Source organism: Electrona antarctica, assembly GCF_951216825.1.
Source record: "Electrona antarctica genome assembly, chromosome: 19".
Lineage (NCBI taxonomy): Eukaryota > Metazoa > Chordata > Actinopteri > Myctophiformes > Myctophidae > Electrona > Electrona antarctica.
This window is the reverse complement of record NC_136800.1, coordinates 34,661,885-34,685,804: the sequence shown is the minus strand read 5'-3', so window position 1 is coordinate 34,685,804 and position 23,920 is coordinate 34,661,885. Positions and strand designations below refer to the sequence as shown.

Below are 23,920 nucleotides of genomic sequence, written 5' to 3'. Positions count from 1 at the left end.
TCACTGGAACACTGCCTTAAGTGTTATATATATATATATATATATATATATATATATATATATATATATATATGATGAATTTTGATTAATTGAAAATGGTGGACCCTATTGTAAACAAGTGTAATGCTTTATGGTGTCGTCCACTCACAGTTAACAGTTTTTTGTATTAAATTGTACTTGAAATTCTGTAATTCTGCAATGCAAACTGTTAATAAATCAATCAATCAATCAATATATATATATATATATATATATATATATATATATATATATATATATATATATATATATATAAGTTGTAGTCAGTAAGTCCCCATTCCCCAGACATGATTGATTGATTGAAAATTGTATTCACAGTTCACATCCTGATGTGAAAATAAATAAATAAATAAATCCAATCGCACTCTCGTAGATTATCGCGATAAAGGGAAGCTTCAAACTTCCCCATGAACCCTTGCGATTCCTCTTTCTAGCCGGCGCCTGAGAATGGGTACGTGTTTTCATGCTCGGTTTGGAGAGAGAATCTTTATCCATCTAATGTTTTACAGCATGAAAATGCAAATAACTGTTTGTCATGTTGAAGCTTAATATTATATTAACATACACATGATCATCTTAGTAGTTTATTGACATACTTTGGGGTTTTATTAAGTAATTTAAGCGTGATGTCTGAATTGCTCACAAAAAATGGCTGCTCGCATACACAGGCCTTTGCTATTGATGTTATGCTACACTTAACTTTAACTAGTCATTTTCGTTGTCTACTTTTTAGTTTTCCTGAAAGTATATTTATATCGGCAAAAATGTTTAGCACGTTGTCTGGAAATTCATTTATTGTGAGTTGTAATCTGGGTTATCGCAGTTAGCTTCCCCTGTTAGCATCGTATACTAGGATACATCGGGTAGCTAGCTGGTACACCACTAAACATTAGTTGGAATGCTGCAGTGCTAAAATACCTTTTTATAAACTGATATTTCGCCATTTGCCCAAACATTTATATGTTGTAGCCGGCACGCCAAATATTATTTTGCGGTAACTGTTTTGTGAATTATATGAGAGCGCAAGCAGTTGTTGAGCTAACGCTATAGCACCAACCCACGTTAGACCTAGTGACATGTGCAACTTTCTAGTCTACACAACAAATGCTTGAGTGACATGATGAATTAAACGGAATCCGATGTAAATATGCGGATAACACCTTGGAGAACTGATTTCTCAAGCATACATTTGAATGGTTGATACAGCTGTCATTAAGGCCATTCCTCATCTAAAACGATGTTTCTATTCCTTGGCCCCAGGTATTTCCCGGGATAACTGGCATAAACGCCGCAAGACCGGCGGTAAACGCAAGCCCTACCACAAGAAGAGGAAGTATGAGCTTGGTCGCCCTCCTGCAAACACAAAGGTGAGCATGGCAGCTGAACCACCTATAGACCTGACCCTCAATTTAATGTTGCGTGGGTGATGAAAACATGACCTTAGGTAGGTTTCAGGTTGGCCGTTTTGGTTTAACATTTGGACCTATCAATGACACTTGTCATAGTTACTCTGACACGTTAACACAATTACTGTTAATTCATGAACCAATATCGGACCATTTTGTTAAGGCACATGCTGAACTTGGTTACCACTTTTCTCCTAGATCGGACCTCGCCGTATCCATACAGTGAGGGTTCGCGGAGGAAACAAGAAATACCGTGCCCTGAGGTTGGATGTTGGCAACTTTTCTTGGGGCTCTGAGTGTAAGTTTGTGTTTCATCATGAAGTGTATTTCAAAGATGCAGGAGTACCTGTCTTTCTGTGATGATAACTTTGTCCAGTTCTGCTACTGAGTGCAAGTGACGATATTAGTGACTCTGAGATAGAACAGTCCTGCAAAGAGAATAATTTGTCATGTTAAACCTCTGTAGATTTCTGTAGTTTATGCTAATAAGCCTGATTGTTTGTCCACAGGCTGCACCCGCAAAACTAGAATTATTGATGTCGTCTACAATGCCTCCAACAATGAGCTGGTCAGAACCAAGACCCTGGTGAAGAACTGCATCATCCTTGTTGACAGTCTGCCATTCAGACAGTGGTATGAGGCCCACTACGCCACTCCTCTGGGACGCAAGAAGGGAGCCAAACTGGTATGTCTCATTTGCACTGTGGTGAAGCATTGCTTTTACAAGAATAAAACAAGATGTGAAAACCTAATGTAAAAGTTAGATAAAAACAACATTGTCCATGTGAAGGGAACTGATGTATTGGTAGTGTACGTGTAGGTTTTATAATCAAAGCTGTATTTTAATTGCATGTTTAGCTCAACTTACGGGGATAAAACGTTTTAGGTTTTAATGGTCTATGAAGATAACTGTCCAGTTCTGCTACTGAATGTCAATGTGGATATTTATGACTGAGGAAGACAACTTTGCAGTTGTCTTTTCAATGTTAAAGTTTGATTGGTTAACATTTGTCTCGCTTGATGACGTCACTTGGTTGCTGGAAAGCTTTCTGCCAGTGGTGGGCTAAAGATTAGATACATTCTTGTCGCAGAAAGTTCGATCCACTGCACCAAAATCTGGGCTGGGAAGTGAATAAGCAAAATTCTCAAACTGTTTTAAGTGCCTTTGAGCAAGACGCTGATTGAACCCCCAACTGCTCCATGGAGTTGCACAGTGACTGGCAGTTTAGGACTGGTTGTACTGGGCAGTGTATTGCTGAAAAATGTTGTGGAAATTAAATTGGAAATTTCAATTTAATTTAACCAGATCAAAGCATGTCTATACCGCTTACTGAAATTACTCATTGCAGTCATTTAGTTCCTGAGTACTGGCGCCATCACTTAAACTGGGGAATATGGAAGAGGGACTTGCATGTAGCAAGTTGATGGATGTAGAAATTGTCTGGATTATTGTGCTCGCAACTGTCCACACCAGAGATTAGAATTTTGTACCAGGCCACTTTGTCATGTGTTATGGCTCATTGGATCACAATATTAACAAGAGCTTCAGTTAATGTGTTCTGGCAGATGAAAAATTGTTAAAATCGAGTGCATCCACAGCCTGTCGGGTGTATGCTTGGAACATAAGTGTATGACTGTCTAATGTGTTGGCATGTGTTTACACTCCAGACTTCTGAGGAGGAGGAGATCCTGAACAAGAAGAGGTCCAAGAAGATCCAAAAGAAGCTGGATGAACGCAAAAAGACTTCCAAGATAAACACCCTCCTCGAGGAGCAATTCCAGCAGGGCAAACTTCTTGGTGAGTCTAGAAATCTGTTAAAGCTTGTGTCCACAGTGCCTCCCCAGTGTCTCCTGCTTAGGGCGCCAGATTGATCATGACCGGCCCTGATTGAAACCCCCCTGCCCCCCCATCTCCTCCAAAAAGGAACGGCTCCCTACTGTGAACCGGATCCCATCGTTCCTTTCAAAGAGCCGTTCAAATGATCCGATTCGTTCACGAACGTCACATCTCTGATTCTCTATAATGTGCAACCTCCAATTGTTTTGGTCACAGTTGAACACTGTCATATTATGGTACTTGATATTGTGATGTAATTAACACAAAATGTATGACCTGTCACCTAAAGTTCTGCTGTTAAATAAATCCTGTTCTCTCTTTCCTGCAGCCTGCATTGCCTCCAGACCTGGCCAGTGTGGCAGAGCAGACGGCTATGTCCTCGAAGGAAAGGAACTTGAGTTCTACATGCGCAAAATCAAAGCCAAAAAAGGCAAATAAATGTGCAGCATTGTAATGCGTCAATAAAGTCCCAAATGTTCCGTAACCTGTCTGCTGTTTTCTTATATAACATCTCAACATTGTCATGTCGATGGTCAATTTACCACGAAAGCTCATTCCAGCTCTAATCTAGGTCAACCTAGCCTCTGTCCCAGGTTTACTCATCTGCGAAGAGAAAAGCCTGGTCACAATATAAGGCATAGAGCATAGCTGGGAATGTCGGTCTGCAACATCCGTCAGATTGATTTCCCCTGGATACAATATTTGTCGACCAATCACAACGCTTGTTTCATACACAGAATGTAAACAGATTTGTAATGAGTACGTAATTTCCTTGAGCAGTATTTCCGTCAAATTCCACCAATGCACTACAGCGCATATTGTGCCTGTGAGAACCTAAGCCCAAAGAAGATCAGGGCCACATGATGGATTGTTGGCGAATGTTGGTGCTGAAGAAAGTGAAACTTGTATAGTCAGCTTCTCATGTGACTTTACATCAGACAAACGTATATGGGGCTAGTGTAGAGAATGGAATAACCTGTGAACTACTGAACTTGTGTACATGTGCGTTAACATGTGTGGTTAAAGAAGTTGATTGCTGTTGCATTATTGCATTTTAACCAGTTGAACCAAAGCATCTGTTCATTTGTGGAAATACTTTTTAAGTGGTTAATCTTGGTAATATGAGGGTTTACCCTGACTGTTTTGAGGTTTATATAATGGCTGTAAATTCTATGTCAGTGGTTTGAAAAGCATACTGTAGGTAATGTATACACAAGTTGATGAGACGTTAAGGATGCCATGATCTGTCCAGAATCAAATTTGTTCAGTGCAGGGCATATTTAGGTCGGATGAAGTACATGCACTGGATTTTATTTTTGTTTGTCAGAAAATTGGTCATGAAAGTACAAAATACAGTCAAGTAATTTGAGAAATGACATTTACAGCTGTATGAGAACATGGCCATACATTAGTATTTGACTGGGTTAAAAGTATAAGAATTTAATTTACATTTTCCTGTTAAATTTGATAGCTTTCTGGGAAAGAAAATCCAAAACTCGTATGAAAGAATGCCTTCAATGCCATTTAAAGGGCTCAGGAAAAATGGGACGTAACGATGTATAAACCATTTACAAAAACACCAACAGGTGGAGCTATTGTGCATGCATGACTGCAAATCTGAATAAAAACACTAAATTCTGCAATACGGCAGGCAGTAATTTTCCTTTGGGAGAACCCTGGTTTAATTAGTTATTGCGATCATTTTGTTGATAAACAGAATCAGAAGATTATTTCTCACTTTTAATTGGTCTGATATCGGGGTTGTGCAAGGTTAGTTCAGGACTAAGCTAATATAATAACTGATCTACAGCGCGTCGCACCGTGACGCGTTGTTGGCTTGTAGATCTGTTCTTTTTTTAGCAAACCAAACGCATGCGCGAAATGAAAGTAGGGCAAAAGTCTCTGACAGATCCACCACGTGGTTCAAGGGAGTGTTGCCATTGGTTGGCATTGGCACTTTAAGTTGGCAGAATATCTTTTCTTTCAAGAGGTACAAGGCATTCTGTAGAAATGTCAACAATGCTCTTCAACAAGGTAAATGTATAAGTTAATATTGTCATTTACAAATCAGGATTTCAGTGTTTTAAAGTGACAGATTAAAGCTCGTCATGCAGTAGGTAGTTCAATTTAAGTTAAACATTTAATAACAGCTAAAGCCAGTGTCCACACTAACCTAGCTAGGCGGCTAGTTCACACCGAGTCACCGACGTCATCAATACAATGCGTTTTAAATTTGTCCATTGCCAGTAACTTCTTACACCCATGTAATGCATTCTGGTATGCGTGTCAATGGCAACATTATACTACTTAAAGGGGGAATGTCAGCGGACCTTTAAACTATCTAGGCATGATTTTAATTTCAAGCTAATGTAGTAACGTAGTTCTTGTGAGGATCTGCTGTGCTGACGATGTTAGGCTAAATGGTTGGTAACTTAGTTGGTGTAATGGTGTCATACTCATACCTGTTATGGTTTATTACCAGCTGAGCTTAGTTCGTTGTTCTCAGCAGTGCCTGTTCTATTTGTTTCACCCCATCCCTACCAAGAATTGATTTATTTCACAGTGTCCCTTGAAGGTCAGGGTTGATTTAAGGATAACACAAAACAGCCCTATTGTGGTCACGTGTATTCAGTTCATCAAGACATATAAAAACAAGCAATAAATAACATACAAGAGATGCTTTTTTTTTATTGGCGCGTTTGAAGCACTGTTTGTATGGCATTCCACGTTTTAGTGGTAACCAGTGGCGTATCCAGGAATTACGTTTTGGCCAGGCAAGATATGTGTTAATTTTCGTCTCCCCGCGCACAATCGTAGCACTAAAGGTTTTCAAAGAGAGATACCTGCCAGACGAGTAGGATACAAAGGCATGCATTTACATTCCAATGGGTGATTGAGGGTCGCGCTCTACCGCAACGGCCAATCAGCTGTCCATTAATAGTTCTCAGATCTTGTTTTTGTCCTTTTTTTTTTCTTCTCATTGTATGGATTTTGGCCAGGCGAGAAATGGATTTGGACAGGTGGTCGCCTGCCCTCGCCTTATTGTAGATACGCCTCTGGTGGTAACAGTAGAGCGAATTTAACCCCATTAGGACCTTCATATACATAATTGGTCATTAATGTTCATGATAAAATGCCACAATTTGTTTTCTACACTGTCTCTCATGAAACCCGTCCACCTGACATCATCGTTAGGCAGAAGGATTGCCAATCGATGATGTCACTGGTGGATGTGTTTCTGAACTGTCCACAGCCCTCCTATGAGACAGATTTTTTTTGTGTTTCTATTTCATGAACATTAGTGAGGAGGACTGATGACCAATTATGATTATGTTGAAAAGTGATGAAGTGGCCCTTTAAGGCTATGTACAGATTGGACTACTCTGTTGACTCCTTCAGGTGCTGAGAGCCGGTGTGCAGACTGGACTCAGGCTCCAGAGCACTGCTGTCAGTGCAAAGGCTGCACCCCAGCAGATATCATCATTGGGGTTCTCATTTGGTGAGTTGAGCCAGGGCAGGCAAGAGTGATCTTTTAAGATTATGGATTAGAGATGCTCCGATACTTTTTTCCCCCCCTTCTGTACGAATACTTAATTTCTAGTACTTGCCGATACCGAGTACAGAATAGGTACTTTATTGTTGAGCAACCACTTATTTTATCCCCCTTTTCTCCAATTTCAATTAATTGTTATACCTTGTGCTTGTATTGATACTGTCTAATGTTCAATTACACAGCTCAAAATGAACTTTTTTGTAAAAAATAAATAAAGGCTTTATAGCCTATTTGCATAATTTGATTTCTAAATGATAAAATAATGCAAATATCTATGAGGGTGTATGCCTGTCAATATATTGCATATAGCCTACTCACTTTGAATTTGATGCATTTTGTGTTGTCATACATTTAACAATAGGCTACACATTGATTCTAAATATTACTTTCAAAAGAAACTAATTTGCCGAAATGTACCAGCCATGTGTTCCTATACCTCATTCTAACTCCAACAGGCACACACACACACACACACACACACACACGCTCGAGCTCCGCCTCAGTCCTCTCGTTCACAAAGCATGAGCATTTCTCTTTCTCGCTGTCTGTAGCCTAGCCGGCTCGGATCCTTTCTCAACTTCAGATACTGGAAATACTGTACTTTCTGTCACGTGGTGAAATTGCACATAAAGGACTGAGTTTCATACAAGCCAGACTCCTATTTCTGTTTGTCAACAGAACTCACTGACCAGCAAAAAGAGTTCCAGGAGCTGTCAAGGAAGTTTGCACGTGAAGAGATTGTTCCAGTTGCTGCAGCATATGACAGAAGTGGCGAGGTGGGTGTAATAATTAATTATCATAAAAGCTCATTGAACATTTGAGGGAAGCAGAAGAAACCATGAATGATAACCCCCTCAGAACCTCAATCATATTTCTGTTGTTACTGTACTGTAATGGGGGTTCCCCAAGTGAAATGTGCCAGGCTGGTCATTGATTCTGTCCTCAAGAACAATCATCAGACGGTAGCAAGGAATAATTGGGACATACCGAGTGGGGTCTGAGCTGAGATTTGGTTATTGAATTTGGTTTGTGGTTGCTCTGTATAGTGACAAACCATATGTTTATGGAAAGTTAGTGAAATGTGTGGCAAATCTCCAAAAAACAATGCTTACCACTATAGTTTTCTTCACAAATGTCATGTGTTCATAAAGGTGTCTACTATCACCTCAATTTGTTCCAAACCAACTCTCTTGGGGAAACTTTGTGACAGCTGCTGAAAGTTGGGGTAAGTTTCCCAAGGGAGTTAGTTGGCTTGGAACAAATTGATAGCTAATAGTAGACCCATATGTGAGATTTGCCATACATTTTGCTAACTTTCCCTAACTGTCTTCTTGAGGTACCCACTTTGCACTGCAGTCAGGGAAATTGTGATGTCTTCCCTGGTTTCACTGAAGTTAGGCTAGAGTTTGGAGATGGTACTAGACTCCAACTGTCTCCTGAGGAACACCAGCTATTCACGGCAACACCCTGTCTTCTGAGGAGACACACACACACACACAGACACAATGCTACTAGTACAGTAACAACTGAGGAAGTGTTTTAGATCATAGATTGACCACCACTATCTTTTTTTTGTTTGTTGCCATTATACATTTTACAGTATCCCTTCCCAGTCATCAAGAAAGCATGGGAGCTTGGTCTGATGAACTCTCACATTCCAGAGGACTATGGTATGTACTTGAGTTCCGAAAGTATCACAGTGCATTAAAGTGCATTAATGACTATGAAGAACACCTTCGAGTGTAATATTGCAATTATACAACAATTACCCTTAAAACTAAGATAATCGCTGAAAAAATATATTTGTTTCAATGACAGATGTAGCCACTACGACCACAAATGTCCCAAGAAACTAGCTAGCCTAGCCACAGTCTGCTCTGAGAGAAAAGCACGACTGAATTATTTTGATTAGCCGTGCCATTATCGTGGTTTAAGCACGGCTAGAAAGCTGTATCAAACAATCACATTGCTTCCTCGAAACAACCTGTTGTATAATCTCTGACTGATTATCACTCCGTTTCCTATTTTGTAACTTTAGCTGACACATTTTGGTCCACAAATAGTCCTAGATATGAAATTTGGATTTACCTAAAGCATTAAAGACCATTCATAAAATCGTTTACATGAAACAAGATAATAAAGAAACGATCATTTTGTTTCCAGGTGGAATGGGCCTGTCAATTTTTGATGCCTGCCTTATCACAGAAGAGCTGGCTTATGGCTGCACTGGAGTCCAGACTGCCATTGAGGCAAACTCTCTTGGTGTAAGTTGACAAAGATTGCCATTTGAGATCCTCTAACTATTATTTAACTAAGACAAATTTACTGGGATATAGCAAATGGTTCTGGTTGCACAAACAGTCTTGAAGCAATGTTACAAATGAAGAACCCAACAAACCTGTTCTAAAAATGACATGGGCAAACTGTGTCTAAGACCTGTGTCTCTTATCTCAAATATAATTTGTTTTTATCCACACAGCAAATGCCTGTTATCCTTGCTGGTAATGAGGCACAGAAGAAGAAATACTTGGGCAGAATGACAGAGGAGCCTCTTATGTGTGTAAGTATTGCTTGTCATCTTTTAATGATTGTTACACCATTAAATTGAGTGTAAGACCAGATCTTGAAGTGTGGGCTCCTGTGTTTTTGGCAGGCATATGGTGTGACTGAGCCTGGTGCAGGCTCCGATGTAGCTGGCCTCAAGACCAAAGCTGTTAAGATGGGGGACGAGTATGTTGTTAACGGACAGAAAATGTGGATAACCAATGGAGGAAAAGCTAACTGGTGTGTGGTCACATGATGTTCTCTTCAATATATTTGTAAATGTTTTATAACAGAAGTAGTACCTTGTATAACAAGCTAATACTGCAGTAGCAAAAAAAAGACAGTAACAAATGCAAAACATAGCTGCAAGCAGCGATAAGACAGGGTCAAGCCATAAAAGTCCCTCTTCACAGCATCTCTTTTAAATGGCTGGTTGGAAACTGGAGATGATGTTACGCTGATTGGCTGAAGGCGTTATCTGTCACATCATGCATTAAAGCACCACCATGAGGCAGATTTGAACATTTTCAAGTGGCATTTCTTGTGGGAATGTGCGTGCAAAAATTTGGCTCTGGGGCATCTGCAGCTCAGGCACCATCTTACAGAGAGAGCAAGCTTCCGTGTGCGTCACAGACCGGACGTTCGGTAGGCCAATCACAGGCCATTGTGGTGATATACTCTGGCACAAGTGTGGGCACAGTTTCACTGTGATCAAGCCAGCCATGCCAGAGATTAGCTGATCACGGACGGACAGGGTGCAAAACATGGTCTCAGCCATGCCTTTTGGCCTAGCGGAGACAACCTCTCTTATTTTTCTCCAGGAAGTGAACCTTTTTGTTTCTCTCCATATTCCCAGGTTTTTCCTCCTGGCTCGCACTAATGCTGACCCTAAATGCCCTACCAGCAAGGCATTTACTGGCTTTATTGTTGATGCTGACACACCTGGTATACTGGTTGGTAGGAAGGTAAGAACAAGGTGGAAGGTTTTCTCTAGTCAATCATCAACCACTTTTTATGTGCATGTTATTTGTGCATTAAAAAAACCTCAATGTAAACATTAAGTAATTAAAAATGTGCTTTTGCCTTCATCGACACAGTAAATGTGCTAAATAAGTTCTGACAGGGCATTAAACTCATAATACAAAATATATAATTGTGCAATATCGATAGCCATATGATGAGCATTTTTCTAAATGCACATGGCCCTACATTTCAGTCGTAGGCCTGCCAAAGAATAAATTCAGATGATTAAATTAATTCCACAAGTGTGTTTGGATACATGTTTTATAGCCTATACTTTAAGATATAATCTTAATATCTTATCATAATACTCATTATGATAAAATGATTGAAATTGCGCTCTACCCCACTTATTCTGTAGTGATGTTCTTGTCTTCTATTACATTTGTGACAGACTTCATTTATTTATATAATATTAGCAGTGTTTTACTAAAGAATCTTAACATTTTTGGTCTGTCCAAATGGCTCCCTTCATGTTGAAATTCAGTCTGATTTGAGAAACATTGTCCAATTCCAAAACGTTTTATAACACATCTCTCTGCCCATGTAGGAGCTGAACATGGGCCAGAAGTGCTCAGACACCAGAGGTATCACATTTGAGGATGTGAGGATCCCAATGGAGAATGTTCTCATCGGAGAGGGAGCTGGCTTCAAAATTGCTATGGGAGCCTTTGACAAAACCAGGCCACCAGTAAGTTAGATACTGGAGGTGTTGCATGTTTAATCCTACAACTACCATTTTCCTCTACGCCAAAACTCTCTGAAAATAGATGATGTACAAGCTCACAACATCTTTGCTGAATGTTCACCCCAGATGCAAGGATTCATGTGGTTGATAATAATGACTGATGATGTGATGCAGGTAGCGGCAGGGGCAACAGGACTGGCACAGAGAGCTCTTGATGAAGCCACCAATTACGCACTGGAGAGGAAGACCTTTGGAATCGCCATTGCTAATGTAGGTCATGTAATTCATGATGCGAAGGCAGTTTTACGGTAAATTTGGACCATGGTGGTGGTCCAATGGGAGTTGGAAAGTACATGTTTTTGTATTGTTTGGGTTGGCTGGTACACCAGTTTATAGGTTATTTAAATTAGTTATAACTAATGTTTTAACACAATGGCAACGTACTGTATAGATTGTAAAATGCGAAGATTCAAAAGGGGATCTCTGATGATAATGACATGAAAGAGGACCCGCACACTGTCGGGAACTTGCAAAGAATATTGTGCTTTATTCAATGTTTCGGTCGTTAGACCTTCATCAGGACAGACAATCAAATGGACTTTTTGTCCTACACACCTGTCACCAACCTTTTAATGTGTACATCAGCCTTTTAACAAATAATGAAGATTCCAAAGGAGCAGAAGTATATTCACATGAATTAAAACTAAGTGGAAAAACTGATGCTGTATTTCTAGCCATCTTCCAAATGACAGGAAATCTCCAAGGTAACCTGTAACTCAAAACAAATCACTTTGTCTTGTTCATCCACAGCACCAGGCAGTGTCATTCCTTCTGGCTGAGATGGCCATGAAGGTGGAACTGGCCAGGATGGGCTATCAGCGGTCAGCTTGGGAGGTGGATGTGGGCCGCCGGAACACCTACTTTGCCTCCATTGCCAAGGCCTATGCCGGAGACATTGCCAACCAGGTCGCCAGTGATGCTGTTCAGGTATTTGGAGGCAACGGCTTCAACAGCGAATATCCAGTTGAGAAACTGATGAGGGATGCCAAAATCTACCAGGTTGGTAGTGATGATATATCAATTCACTACTTTTACACCAAATGTCATTGGAAAGTTGTGCATAATTAACCATTTGAATCTTTATCTGCTTTTCTAGATCTATGAGGGAACAGCCCAAATTCAGAGACTCATCATTGCCCGTGAACACATTGGAAAATACAAGAAATGAACTCTGCCAAGAATCTCCTTAACTTTGTGCTCTGTTTTATTGGGTTTTTGGTTTGTTTCACTTCTTCCCCAATTAAGAAATTGCCATTTCCCCCATCTGTATAGTCACTGTCAACCCCTACTGTTGGTCTGAGGAGCATTGGAGCCCCACTTCTTACACACACGCACGCGTGCACACACACTTCTCTCATACATTGTTATATGTAACAATGTCATTACTGTACTTTACAATGATGAAACATGTGGTAGTTTGCTATGTACAGAGACAATGGCCACAGAACATTAACATTTTGGACTACCTCAAAATGCCCCCCTGCTGGCTCCCCAAACCACAAACACGGCCATTTGTGCTCGTTGGAGCTCCTGGTCAAGTTGTTGAAACGTTGTCCTTGTAACATCTTATTGTATACATGCAAATAGTACTGATCAATTGAACTCAGAATCCGAACCAATAACATGTTGATTGCCTTATGATATCACATCTTCAAGCCTTGATTGTTTTGAAATGGGGTGATTGAATGTGGATTGTAACTGATTATACCAATGTAAAATAGATCGTTATGCCAGTGAACATTTTCTTACTGTTATGCTTAAGCTCTTAAATTTAATAAATGTATATATTAAGTTAAAATGAGTCTTTTCATATTGTCTCCTAATATCATGATTTTTGACAAGGTCTTGGTCAGACTCACTCGATTGTCACTGCCGACAGCAACAAGAGACAGCACAGCTGTACACTACACATAAAAAAATAAAATAAATCATCACATGTTTTGAACTATGGAATGAACAAAGTAAAAATGCATCTACATAGTCTATATTAAAAGTAATTGTTTCACAATCTTATTTTAAGTCATAGGCCTACCAATAACCTGTAAACCTAATAAATCTAACAAAGTAATATGAACTATTTGGATATAACTTCAAAACTAAGTGCCTTAAAGTACACATCAAACAAGCAGCAATACCCAGATATGCCTACAGTAGATACAACTTCTAAAAGGTTTAAAAAGAGCAGGGCAGTACATAACAAACTGATAAAACCGGTGAGAAAAGTGTGAAAAACAAATATTTAAAAAAAAGTAGTAATACAATAATTATTTATAAAATAAATAAAGTAGTAATATTCATAAGGAATTCGAGAGATTATGATAGCGGTTTCATAAAGGTGAAGACTGGTCTCCATGAATCAGAAGAGATAAGTTGATATTTGATATGAGTCAACTTTTTGACCCACAACAGGCGTTTCAAACTGTCATCGTCACCATGGAAACGGTCAATCTGGGACGTTTTAATTGGTTTGCGCAAGATAAGGGAAGGTTTCTGGAATCTGCAGCAATACCGAGAAACGTGTTATGCTCTTCATAATGTACTAAATGGAGATCATGTTGAAAAATATGTATTCCAGTTTAAAATGGAAACGTAGCTGCCTAACAGAGGCAGAGCTAGAATGTTGTCCACTAGATTGTTGACCATTGCTGTTGACGCACTGTCATGACGTAGTATAACTGCGACGCCTGATCATGCGAGAGATTCGAGAATGGTAAGCAGCGTTCTACATCAGATTAAATCGCGTTACATTTCACTATCATTCGTTGTATCGTTGTAATGTCAGACATATAGCAATCAATGTTGTTTGAATTATCCATTGTTTAAATGTCTTTAACATTTATTTTATATTCGGCTGCTTATCCATGAAACACGGCTGGCTGGGTGGCTAAGAATTAGCCAATCTGTTGGTTGCTTAAGTCTTTTTTGTTTTTGTTTACTCTTCTAGCATACACTGTAGAAGACAAGACAGTACATAGCTACATAACTTTATATTGTTCCACTGCACGCCTGACATATCACCTGAGCCTTTCACCTTTGATGAATTGAACATGGTGGACCCTCTTAAACGTAAACAAGTGTAATGCATAATTGGGTCGTCCACTCACAGTTAACAGCCTTTGTATTGAGTTTGTGCTTGAAATGTACTGTAATTCTGCAAACTGTTAATAAATATTTCAATCAATCAATCAAAGCCTGTCTTCAATGTAACATTTATATGTTGAGTCCTGTTTTTGTTTTAAATACACATTATTCTTTATTTTATTTAGGGTACCCAAGTAAAAGATGTTGTCATCAAGCCTGATGCTCCTAACACTCTTCTGTTAGACAAACATGCGGATTACATAGCAGCCTATGGTTCCAAAAAGGATGACTACGTAAGTAACCGTGACTATTTGGCAACCTTTTCTATCAAATGTCATCTATACTGTTTCTGTAGCAGTTTTACATTATATTTCTCTCCACACCGCTCAGGCTCCCTGCCTGGCCTACCAGCTTCTCCTAGACATATTTTCTAATATGTTTGCATCACTGCACTCACTCACATCACTGCAAGTGGTATCTACCGGACTGCTCAGACCTATCTCACTGTGGATGTCAGTCTTCTCACCACAGCAAAACATAATCACAAAATAAAAACAAAACATATTTCCCTGGGAAGTCTTGCTTCATTTAGGATCTTTCAATTACTATTGACAACACCATGGTGACTCCTGCTCAAACTGCCAAGAATCTGGGAGTGGTCCTGCTCTAATTATTCAACCACACTTTCCCTGTTGTTTCATGCTGCTCCGTTATTGCACTTTAAAGTTGCTCTGACTATTGGATCGTCTGAAAATGTTAAGCAGAAGCTAAATGAAATTGTAGTCACTAAGTCGTTTCTGATGGACGGTTGAGTAGGTAGACATTTGACAAGCCATATATGGTGGGGACAGTGATTGCATTTAGGAGAGTCTCGACTCTCGAGTCGTGATTACCGGTTGATGGTCACGCCAACTCTAACCTTTACACCACTGTTGTTCATTTCTGCAGGAGTACACGCTGTCCGAGTACCTGAGGATGAGTGGGATTTACTGGGGCCTGACGGTGATGGACCTGATGAGCGAGCTCCCTAGGATGAACCGTGAAGAGATCACAGATTTTATTAAGTCCTGTCAGCATGACTGCGGAGGCTTCAGTGCCAGCATTGGACATGATCCTCATCTACTCTACACCCTCAGTGCAGTGCAGGTGATGTTTTATTTATTTATTCAAACGAGAAACGAGAGACACTTAGTGTGGAGCGGTGGCCTATCGGACACTTTTAGCCCTTTCTGTCATTCGTGTTGGGTGATTCACGGGTGATGCTGTTGCAAATTGAATTGACTCTGTATGGAATCGTGCCACATGCCACTTCTGAAGACCCACTGTCCCAACCGACTTCACACTCAACACTGCATTTAAGTTCTGTGCGAAGTCGGCAATAGTCAAGTCGCATTTATTTATATAGGACATACGACATTGACAAGTGCTCTTAGACATGGCAAGTTTGAATGTGGCTAGTTGAGAGGTTCTCATTATGTGAAGGACAGTCCCATCGCTGTCATTTTTCCACGTTACCATACATTTACCAATGTTATTTGTGCCCACAGATCTATAGACAATCCACAGATCTATAGACAATGTATATCTTAAAACTAGTTTTTTAAGAAAATCGTTGCATAGGCTAGAATTGTTCAAGAGCTCTGTTGTTGCATTCTGTCATGTCAGAACACAGGAGTATGCATGAGCTAATGTCTATCAATACAATATGGACCTAGATTGAATAACTCATGCCAAGTTGTGTCAAAACAAGCAGGAATGACACTGATGGAGGCTGGATACTGGATAGTTATAATAATATATTGAACAGTTTATTTGGATAACTCACCATCATAGTCATCAGTGCGTTTTGGTAGAGACAAGACTTTGTTATGACTTTAATGTATTCCTGCTTGTTTTTTGGCCATTTGGGTTAAATCATACCCTGAAGAAGGCAGTTGTACCTGTACCAGTTGTACCTGCCGAAACGTTGGTTTCTATTCTACTCTGCATCCAAATAAATAATCTGCACTTTGGCTATCAGTGTGTGCGGCCACTCTTTTGTCTTTTCAAGACTTAGGTGGCTTTTAGACGAGGATGGTGTTCATAAGAAACGGCAAAATAAAGTATCGTTTGCTGGGGTCCTTTTAGACGAGAAGGGTGTTCTCAGGAGGTGAAAACGCATCAAAGTGAAACCACCTCCCAGAGTGGAAATCTTTGAGAACGCCGTTTTATCCCTTCTCCGTGTAAACAGGCAAAACGGTGAATCCGCAAAACTTATGACATCATGGCTCACGTTGGCTCGCAGCGCATATATTACTACATTGATGCATAATTATGATATAATGGAGTTCCTGAACAAGCCTCCCTCCTCGCCTACAAAGCGCTGCTCATCAGCGATGGTGAATGTAAAACCATGATGTAAATAAAATGCCTCAATTGTGATAGGTGGCAGCCGCGGCAGCAGCGTTTATGTAGCCTAATGTATTATAAAATATATAACCATCCCGTGGCGCGCTCTGCCTGCATGCTCTGGGCTGTCTGTCACCACCATCACCCTCCCTGTGAATGAAAATAAAAATCCAGTCCCCTCCCCAGGTGATTAAACCAAAAGGAATCACCCTCCCCTATTAACCTATTAATTAACATTTACCTCAGTATTATTTATTCCCAACTTTAATCTGGTAGCGTTTTTAATGTGAGAAAATAAAGTGACCGCAAAAATCGCGAAAAACTGTCTGCTGTGAGGCTTGAACTCACGGCCAATGGGGACAATGGTCTCGTAGTCTAACACCTAACACAGCAAGCTATGTAAGTCATTGAAAAGTTGGGGTTGCAGTGTGTACTTGTAGTGTGTCTTGTAGTGTGATTGACACGGGGAACAATGAAACTGTTGCGTGAAGGGGGCGCTGGCTCTTCTTCTTGTACATAACGTGGGTGACTGGTCTATTTGGGAGCCCGTTACCGCCACCTAGCGATATTATAGCGTTTTCATAAAGTGTGCGTTCTCGTGTAAAGGGTCAATAAAAACTGAGAACGCAACGGGACTTGCCGTTTTATCTGGAGACCATCGTCATCTGAAAGGGGCCTCAGATGTTTCTGCTGTGAGCTGGCACCACTACCAAGACTGGTGTGCGTTTAGCATCCTCCTGCACAGCATTTAGCCAGTTTGTCAGCGATTTACGTACGAAACACCGATTTGTGCAAGTGCCGTTGCAGTTCATTCACGAGTATCCTGAATACTGTGTGTCCTGATTTTTTATGCCCACTGCTTGCTGTCTGCTGCTGTGATGAGAAAACTCAACTATCCATTTAATTAAAAACTCGGTGGTGAAGAACTTCTGTCTATATTAGAGTACCAAATATTTGATTCTCCTGCACTGCCTGCATTTACATAAAGTAATGTTTCTTCATAGCCTAGTAGAAAAGCTGTACAACACTTTGTCCAAATCTGGTCCTTAGAAGAATTGTATTTCACGGCAACTTTCAAGATGACCAACCAGACTTGTGAAACGTATATATATATATATATATATATACATGTATATATATTTTTCTCTCTCTCAGATCCTGTCCTTGTATGACAATGTCAATGCGATTGATGTTGACAAAGTGGTGGAATATGTCAGACAACTGCAGCAGGAAGATGGCTCGTTTGCAGGGGACAAATGGGGTGCGCAAAGCTCTGTCTTATGGTCATATTTTCCCTCAAGGAGCAGTCTTAAGTATCTTACATTTCCTGCACATTTGAATTTCAGGTTTCCCCTGTGTATTAAAGATTACTCCTATATGTGTAGCTTAACCTATTTAGGCCTGACCTCAGAATTTAAAATAATTCTTCTAAATCCTCCAGTTTTCTGAAATAAATATTTTCACGATTTAAAAAAAATAGCAGACCTATAAGCTCGGAGCTTGTAGATCTGCTATTTTTCAATAGCTAAATTATAACATAATGTTTAAAACACAAAGGGGTTCCCGCCCAGAATGGGTTAATATTTAGTAGTAGCTCATATCTAAATAACGTGTTAAATAGATATATAAAATATATATGATTCATTATACTATATTTTCTGTTTGGTGCAGGGGAAATCGACACAAGGTTTTCCTTCTGCGCTGTTGCTACTCTTGACTTACTGGTATGTGCATATATTATTATATTCTGCATGTAGTATTACTTTGGATTGTGTCATGTTCTACAAGACGAGATTCATTATACAGTATTTATAGCAATATCTTTATTTGTACTTACATTTTTGGTATTTAAACCTTTTGAAGGGCAAATTGGATGCGATAAATGTTGACAAGGCTGTGGAGTTTGTGTTGTCCTGTATGAACTTTGATGGCGGATTTGGCTGTCGACCCGGCTCAGAGTCTCACGCTGGACAGGTAGGTCTCCTCGTCCTCTGTAATGTTTTTTCACACCACATAAGAGTACTTTGTCATCCTCATGTTGAAAATCCCCCTTTTTTTTAATGGCCTACAGATTTACTGTTGTACTGGCTTCCTGTCCATCACGGGTCATCTCCACCAAGTGAATGCTGACCTGCTGGGCTGGTGGCTTTGTGAGAGGCAGCTGCCATCTGGAGGTCTCAATGGTCGTCCTGAGAAGGTCAGTGGCCGTGCAAATTAATCGATGTGAGTCACAATGAGTCACAATTTAGCCAATTTGTATATATGGATAAACTATATTGGCAAGGAACAAGATCTTGCGACTAAATAATAACTGTCATTGGAACACAGGCTCTTTTATTGTCCGGAAAAGTAACAGTTTTTGACATAAAAGGTTTCCTTCTGAAAGCGACAATGTGTAGCATATCTATCTATCACAGTACCTGCTATACAGCTATAGGCTACTACTGTATATACAGTAGCAATAGCATTCCGGCAATAAATTACAGATAAATGTTAATTTGTCTTTCAGTACAGAAAGGCAAAATAAATTACAAGTGCCTTGAGAGAAACAACCCACACAACTTTGAGTAGAGAACCAGGGTCATGTTGCGGGTGACTCAATTCTTCAGAAAACACGATGGAAAAACCAAAATTTCAGTACAGATGAAACTGAGCATTTTTCTCTGGCTCTTCTCAGCTCCCTGACGTGTGTTACTCCTGGTGGGTTTTGGCCTCGCTGAAGATCATTGGCAGGATCCACTGGATAGACAAAGCCAAGCTGCGCGCCTTCATTCTAGCCTGTCAGGATGACGAGACGGGAGGCTTCGCTGACAGGCCGGGAGACATGGTGAGCTGATTGAATTGGAACACTACACAGAGAATCCTGTCAAGTGAACTCACAGAGTGTACAAATGCACTCAACTGGACACCCAAGGCAGTGTTTCTCAAACGTGTTCATGTCAAGGACCCCAAAATGAATATGTAATTGGCAGTGGATCCCCATCTGAATATATTCTGTGGTCAAGATTGTTTGAAAATGGCATATCTAGGATTATGGTATGGTAGTTAAACTGACTTTGATGCTACATTACAACTTTTTCTGGGGACTCCTTGGAATCTTTTCCATTTATACTTGTATCACGCTTTATCATTAAATTGACTCCCACCCTTTTTTCTTTTTTTTTCTTGTTTCATTTCCTCTCCCTCTGTCGTCTGCTACAGGTGGATCCGTTCCACACACTGTTCGGAGTGGCAGGTCTGTCCCTGCTGGGCGATGAACAGATCAAAGCGGTGAACCCTGTATTTTGTATGCCTGAGGAGGTTCTCCGGAGGATAGGCGTACAACCAGACCTGCTGAGCTAACACTCTTTTAACACCACCACCTCTACTGCTAGTATCACCACCACCCTGCCAAGCACACCCAGCCTCACACCAATCACACCTAGAGCAAGGTATGGACGTTTTCTGATGCAGAGAGGACCTCTGTGCATATTAGCTGAAGTCTGCACAGGCTGCTTTCAGCTTGGCTGCTCTCTAGTCTGACATTTAAGGTTCACGTATTAGCTCTGATGATATGGTTCTCAGGTCACCCTTCTAGTCCTCTCAGCTGCAGGAGAGTTTTCTTTTATTTTTAAGGAACTGGGTCAAAGCCATAAACAAATGGGATTTTATTTTGCTCAACATTCCATGACATTTTGATAGAAGTAAAGAAAATAAAAAATTAATACAAATCCTGCAATGGGACAAACGGTACCAAACTGTTTTAGAATATATAGTGCTTATAACTGCTAGCAATTTCCTCCTGTGCTCATTTTCTCTGAACCTTAGAGAACCAGATGGTGGAGGTGTTTTGTTGTTAGTTCCGGTCGTTACGGACTGTGGATGTCTGTGCTACGGTGACTTCATGTGATGGTGGATGTAGGCAGATGATACTCCTGATTGGTATCCAACATAGAAATAGCCCATATTTATTCTTTATCACTTTGTTCAACAGTGCATTGTTTTGTAAGCACCAAATCTCTGTGAGCAGGGCTGAGTAAAGATGTCAGAACATTTGTTGTGTAAGAGTTGAGCCTGATTAACGGGCTCAAAATGAGAGCAGCTCGCTGCTCATACCTACCCTGCATTGTTTCTTATTGGCTCACCACCTGTCTCAGATTAAATACTGTAGCTTCCATCATTGAAATGTAACGGCTTGTAACAAGTGTAAAAACAAAATCAGACCAGTCTGAAGCAAGTGGTGCAACAGCACCCCCTATTGGTACTCTAAACATAGTGACATAGTCCCACAGGGACAAAGCTGTTCCTTGGAGTGGTTGCACCACTCAACAAGTTATTAAGTTATTACTGTGTTAATACCAGGACTCACAACTGGAGTTGCATTGGGGCAATTCTTTTTTTATTTTTTTTTCCTAAAAAGTCTGTTTTCAACTTGTGTATCAAGTCAGTGTTTTGTGACGACGGCCTCTAGCTTGCAATCCACACAACCATCTTGAGGCAGAAGAAAGTTACAACACCCTTTTTTCAGTTGAAAATCAGCCATTTCTGTCGAGTGACACTTGTCAGCCATAACAAGTAAACATATTGTCGCTTGACAAAGTAAACATAGAACACACCCATGTGAAGTGAGGGGCGCTCTTTAATTATCATACATCATCTCATTCTGGCCAATCACAGTTTGCATCCTCACTTTGTCTTCAATGTGTGTCTTTACACAAACACAAAGCTGGACATAGGAGGGGCTAGCACCCCTCCAAATAAACATTAAGTAAGGTAATGACTGGAAACACATAATGGTAGCATCAAGTGTGATATTTTATGCACAATAACTACACTATGTATTTGTTATGGTGTTTTTACTCTATCCAACATTATCAACTGTTTACCAGAAGTCCAGAATGGATAGATTTGTTACACAGCTGAAACATCATTTTATGATTCTGGGGGGGTGTAAGCTGGCACAGCCATGTGGTTTGCTTCACATAGAAGAACGGAGTTGCGATCTTGCGATGCCAGCTGGCAGCTGCTGTGCAAGGTTAGAGGGGTGGTAGTGAGATTTTTAAAATGTTCTTGTTTTGCAAACAACAATATTGACACTTGACAGTGACATGGTAGCTGTTGCTTCCTATGTCCACCAACTGCACTGATGTCCATTTGTCTTGCCAAATGAACTGAATCTGTGGATATGGTCTGTAAGTAATATTAAGCGTTTGCAATGCATATTTGGAGATGGATTACAAAGAAAATACTATCAGCACCAATTGAAAAGTACAGTTAATCTTACAAACATTATAGGAATTAATTAATTTATATTGTTTAGGTACCTTCACACGCATGTTCACCACTTTATCAAAGACCAATGTGTATTTATGATCATTGTTAGGATATCCAAATATTGAATTGTTATATTTAACATCTTTTGCTTGGGTCACTCAGATTCAACCGATTTGCGCTCCTGTCTGTGTATGTAAGTTGAGTGTTAATGTGAGTAATGATATTACTAGTGTATCATCTTGGCTAGCAATAAATTAACAATGTATATCCCTGAAGTGTGCTTCAAGATGTCTTTGTACATAAAAACAAAACGAAAGTTGTACAACAAATAACCATTACCATTTTGTTTCTTGCATTGTTGCTGCTTTACACACAATTGCACTTTTCAGCTGCCCTTCTCACCAACAATAAAACACTAATCTTTTTAGACACCATTTATTTCATTCGGATTAGCAGGGACATTTTCTGTGGAGCTAAAAAATATATATATATCTATATATATATATATTTTTTTTTTAAGGGGCCCCTGGTGCCCAAGGGCCCCTGGGCACGTGCCCATATGGTAGATCCGGCCCTGTGAGCAGTGGTGTAATGTAACTAAGTACATTTACTAAGTAGTAAAGTAAAGAGTACTCAAGAGTATTTCCAATTTTCAGTACTTTTACTTCTACTCCACTTCATCTCAGAGGCAAATATTGTACTTCTACTCCACTACAATTATTATTGATGATTACATTTTGGACATTTGAAAATAGCAGATCGCTTATAGAAAACATTTTTAATTCATTTTGAACTTGTGAAATGGGGCATTTTGCACAATGAGTACTTTGGTACTTTAAGACAAGTGCATTTTGATGCCGATACTTTTGTAATTTTACTCGAGTACATTTTAAATACAGAACTTCTACCTAAAAGTATATCTTCATTGCAGTATTGATACTTGCATATGAGGATACACCTCCGTTGTGAGAGGAAACCTGGAGATTAGTGTAACCCAGTATGTTTTGTTTATTCAATTGTGTCAGTCCTGTGGAGATAAAAGATATAATATTCTTTGTTCTAAGGGAGACCTGGCACTGAATTTATGCAAATTCCAGCTCAGTGGCCTTGTGGTTAGAGTGTCCTGCCCTGAGACTGGGAGGTCGGTGGTTCGATCGCCTGGCCTCATACCAAAGACTGAAAAATGGGACCCAGTGCCTCCCTGCTTGGCACTCGGCATCAAGGGTTGGATTGGGGGTAAATCCCTGCAACATACTAGCGTCATGTCCAGGGGCTGTACTTGTACATCATGCTGCCTCATGCTACAGAAACAGGAGATAGGATCCTGCCCTATGGGCCTCATGGCTTGGCAAGGCTACTATGTAAGTTAATACATACCGTTTCTGGTCTTCCTTGGCCTATGGAGACAGTGAGTGCAAAACTTCATGAAGATTAGCTGCGCACAGACAGACTCCCAAAAAGAGTCAAACAGTTTTTACCTCCTGGCCTGTTGAAGACAATGAATGTTCCGCAATATAACTTTAACTTTCCCTCTGTGCTATCAAGGCGAAATTATGGAGGTATGGTAGTAATACGTGTGTCAGGTGACCTGGCTCCACTAGGTGGCAACCTTACCATAGTCAGGAAAGTATTCTAAGACTGTTGCTGTATTAATAATGGGCCTAAACTCTGCTGGTATGTGTTGTGACTATGGTACTCTTTTATAACTGTAGAATAAAGTACTATGATACTTTCACATTCTTTCCTACTTTCCACCCTCTAAGAAATACATTTTTATTTATTTTTTATGTTTTATCCCACAATGTTGTAACCCATTTGTTTTCGCCCAGTGTCAATTATCTAATGTAATCCTGGGCGCTACACTTCCTCTGCCAACCTGGGGGGGCAGCGGATTGACCTCATGCTTCCTTCTATTCATGAGGAGTCCAAGCTGCTTCTATTCACCTGACAGGGGAGAGTTTCCCCGGCCGGACGTAGCGCGTGAAAGGAACACGTTATTCCGACATTTTACTATTTTTCCGCAATGTAAAATCTGATCTTAAATGCTTTCT

The 23,920-nt window shown here is 40.1% G+C and overlaps 3 protein-coding genes across 3 annotated transcripts; all 3 read left to right on the top strand.

The window, feature by feature from the left end:
* The first annotated feature begins 437 nt into the window (after positions 1-437).
* On the top strand, positions 438-3,766 carry rps8a (ribosomal protein S8a). The gene is made up of 6 exons (XM_079529388.1): positions 438-490; positions 1,300-1,406; positions 1,644-1,743; positions 1,955-2,130; positions 3,114-3,243; positions 3,611-3,766. The coding sequence occupies exons 1-6, from the start codon at positions 487-489 to the stop codon at positions 3,718-3,720; spliced, it is 627 nt and encodes a 208-aa protein (XP_079385514.1). The 5' UTR covers positions 438-486; the 3' UTR covers positions 3,721-3,766.
* A 1,416-nt stretch (positions 3,767-5,182) lies between these two features.
* Positions 5,183-12,957, top strand: acadm (acyl-CoA dehydrogenase medium chain). Its single transcript, XM_079529516.1, has 12 exons — positions 5,183-5,316; positions 6,682-6,781; positions 7,514-7,611; positions 8,436-8,505; positions 8,999-9,099; positions 9,315-9,395; positions 9,489-9,619; positions 10,236-10,344; positions 10,950-11,090; positions 11,262-11,357; positions 11,898-12,146; positions 12,244-12,957. Exons 1-12 carry the CDS (start codon positions 5,293-5,295, stop codon positions 12,313-12,315), a joined length of 1,272 nt encoding a protein of 423 aa, XP_079385642.1. The 5' UTR covers positions 5,183-5,292; the 3' UTR covers positions 12,316-12,957.
* Positions 12,958-13,721: 764 nt separating this feature from the next.
* On the top strand, positions 13,722-22,144 carry rabggtb (Rab geranylgeranyltransferase subunit beta). The gene is made up of 9 exons (XM_079530555.1): positions 13,722-13,857; positions 14,414-14,521; positions 15,177-15,374; positions 17,772-17,877; positions 18,288-18,340; positions 18,480-18,590; positions 18,688-18,813; positions 19,294-19,443; positions 19,818-22,144. Exons 1-9 carry the CDS (start codon positions 13,855-13,857, stop codon positions 19,956-19,958), a joined length of 996 nt encoding a protein of 331 aa, XP_079386681.1. The 5' UTR covers positions 13,722-13,854; the 3' UTR covers positions 19,959-22,144.
* The last annotated feature ends 1,776 nt before the right edge of the window (positions 22,145-23,920 follow it).

Excerpts from the sequence above, each read along its gene's own strand:
- rps8a (XM_079529388.1), top strand. Across the intron at positions 1,744-1,954 it reads CTTTTCTTGGGGCTCTGAGT|GCTGCACCCGCAAAACTAGA; the intron begins GTAAGTTTGTGT and ends GTTTGTCCACAG. Across the intron at positions 2,131-3,113 it reads GCAAGAAGGGAGCCAAACTG|ACTTCTGAGGAGGAGGAGAT; the intron begins GTATGTCTCATT and ends TTTACACTCCAG.
- acadm (XM_079529516.1), top strand. The coding sequence starts at position 5,293 with ATGTCAACAATGCTCTTCAACAAG. Across the intron at positions 7,612-8,435 it reads CATATGACAGAAGTGGCGAG|TATCCCTTCCCAGTCATCAA; the intron begins GTGGGTGTAATA and ends TACATTTTACAG. Across the intron at positions 10,345-10,949 it reads GTATACTGGTTGGTAGGAAG|GAGCTGAACATGGGCCAGAA; the intron begins GTAAGAACAAGG and ends CTGCCCATGTAG.
- rabggtb (XM_079530555.1), top strand. Across the intron at positions 15,375-17,771 it reads ACACCCTCAGTGCAGTGCAG|ATCCTGTCCTTGTATGACAA; the intron begins GTGATGTTTTAT and ends TCTCTCTCTCAG. Across the intron at positions 18,341-18,479 it reads TTGCTACTCTTGACTTACTG|GGCAAATTGGATGCGATAAA; the intron begins GTATGTGCATAT and ends AACCTTTTGAAG.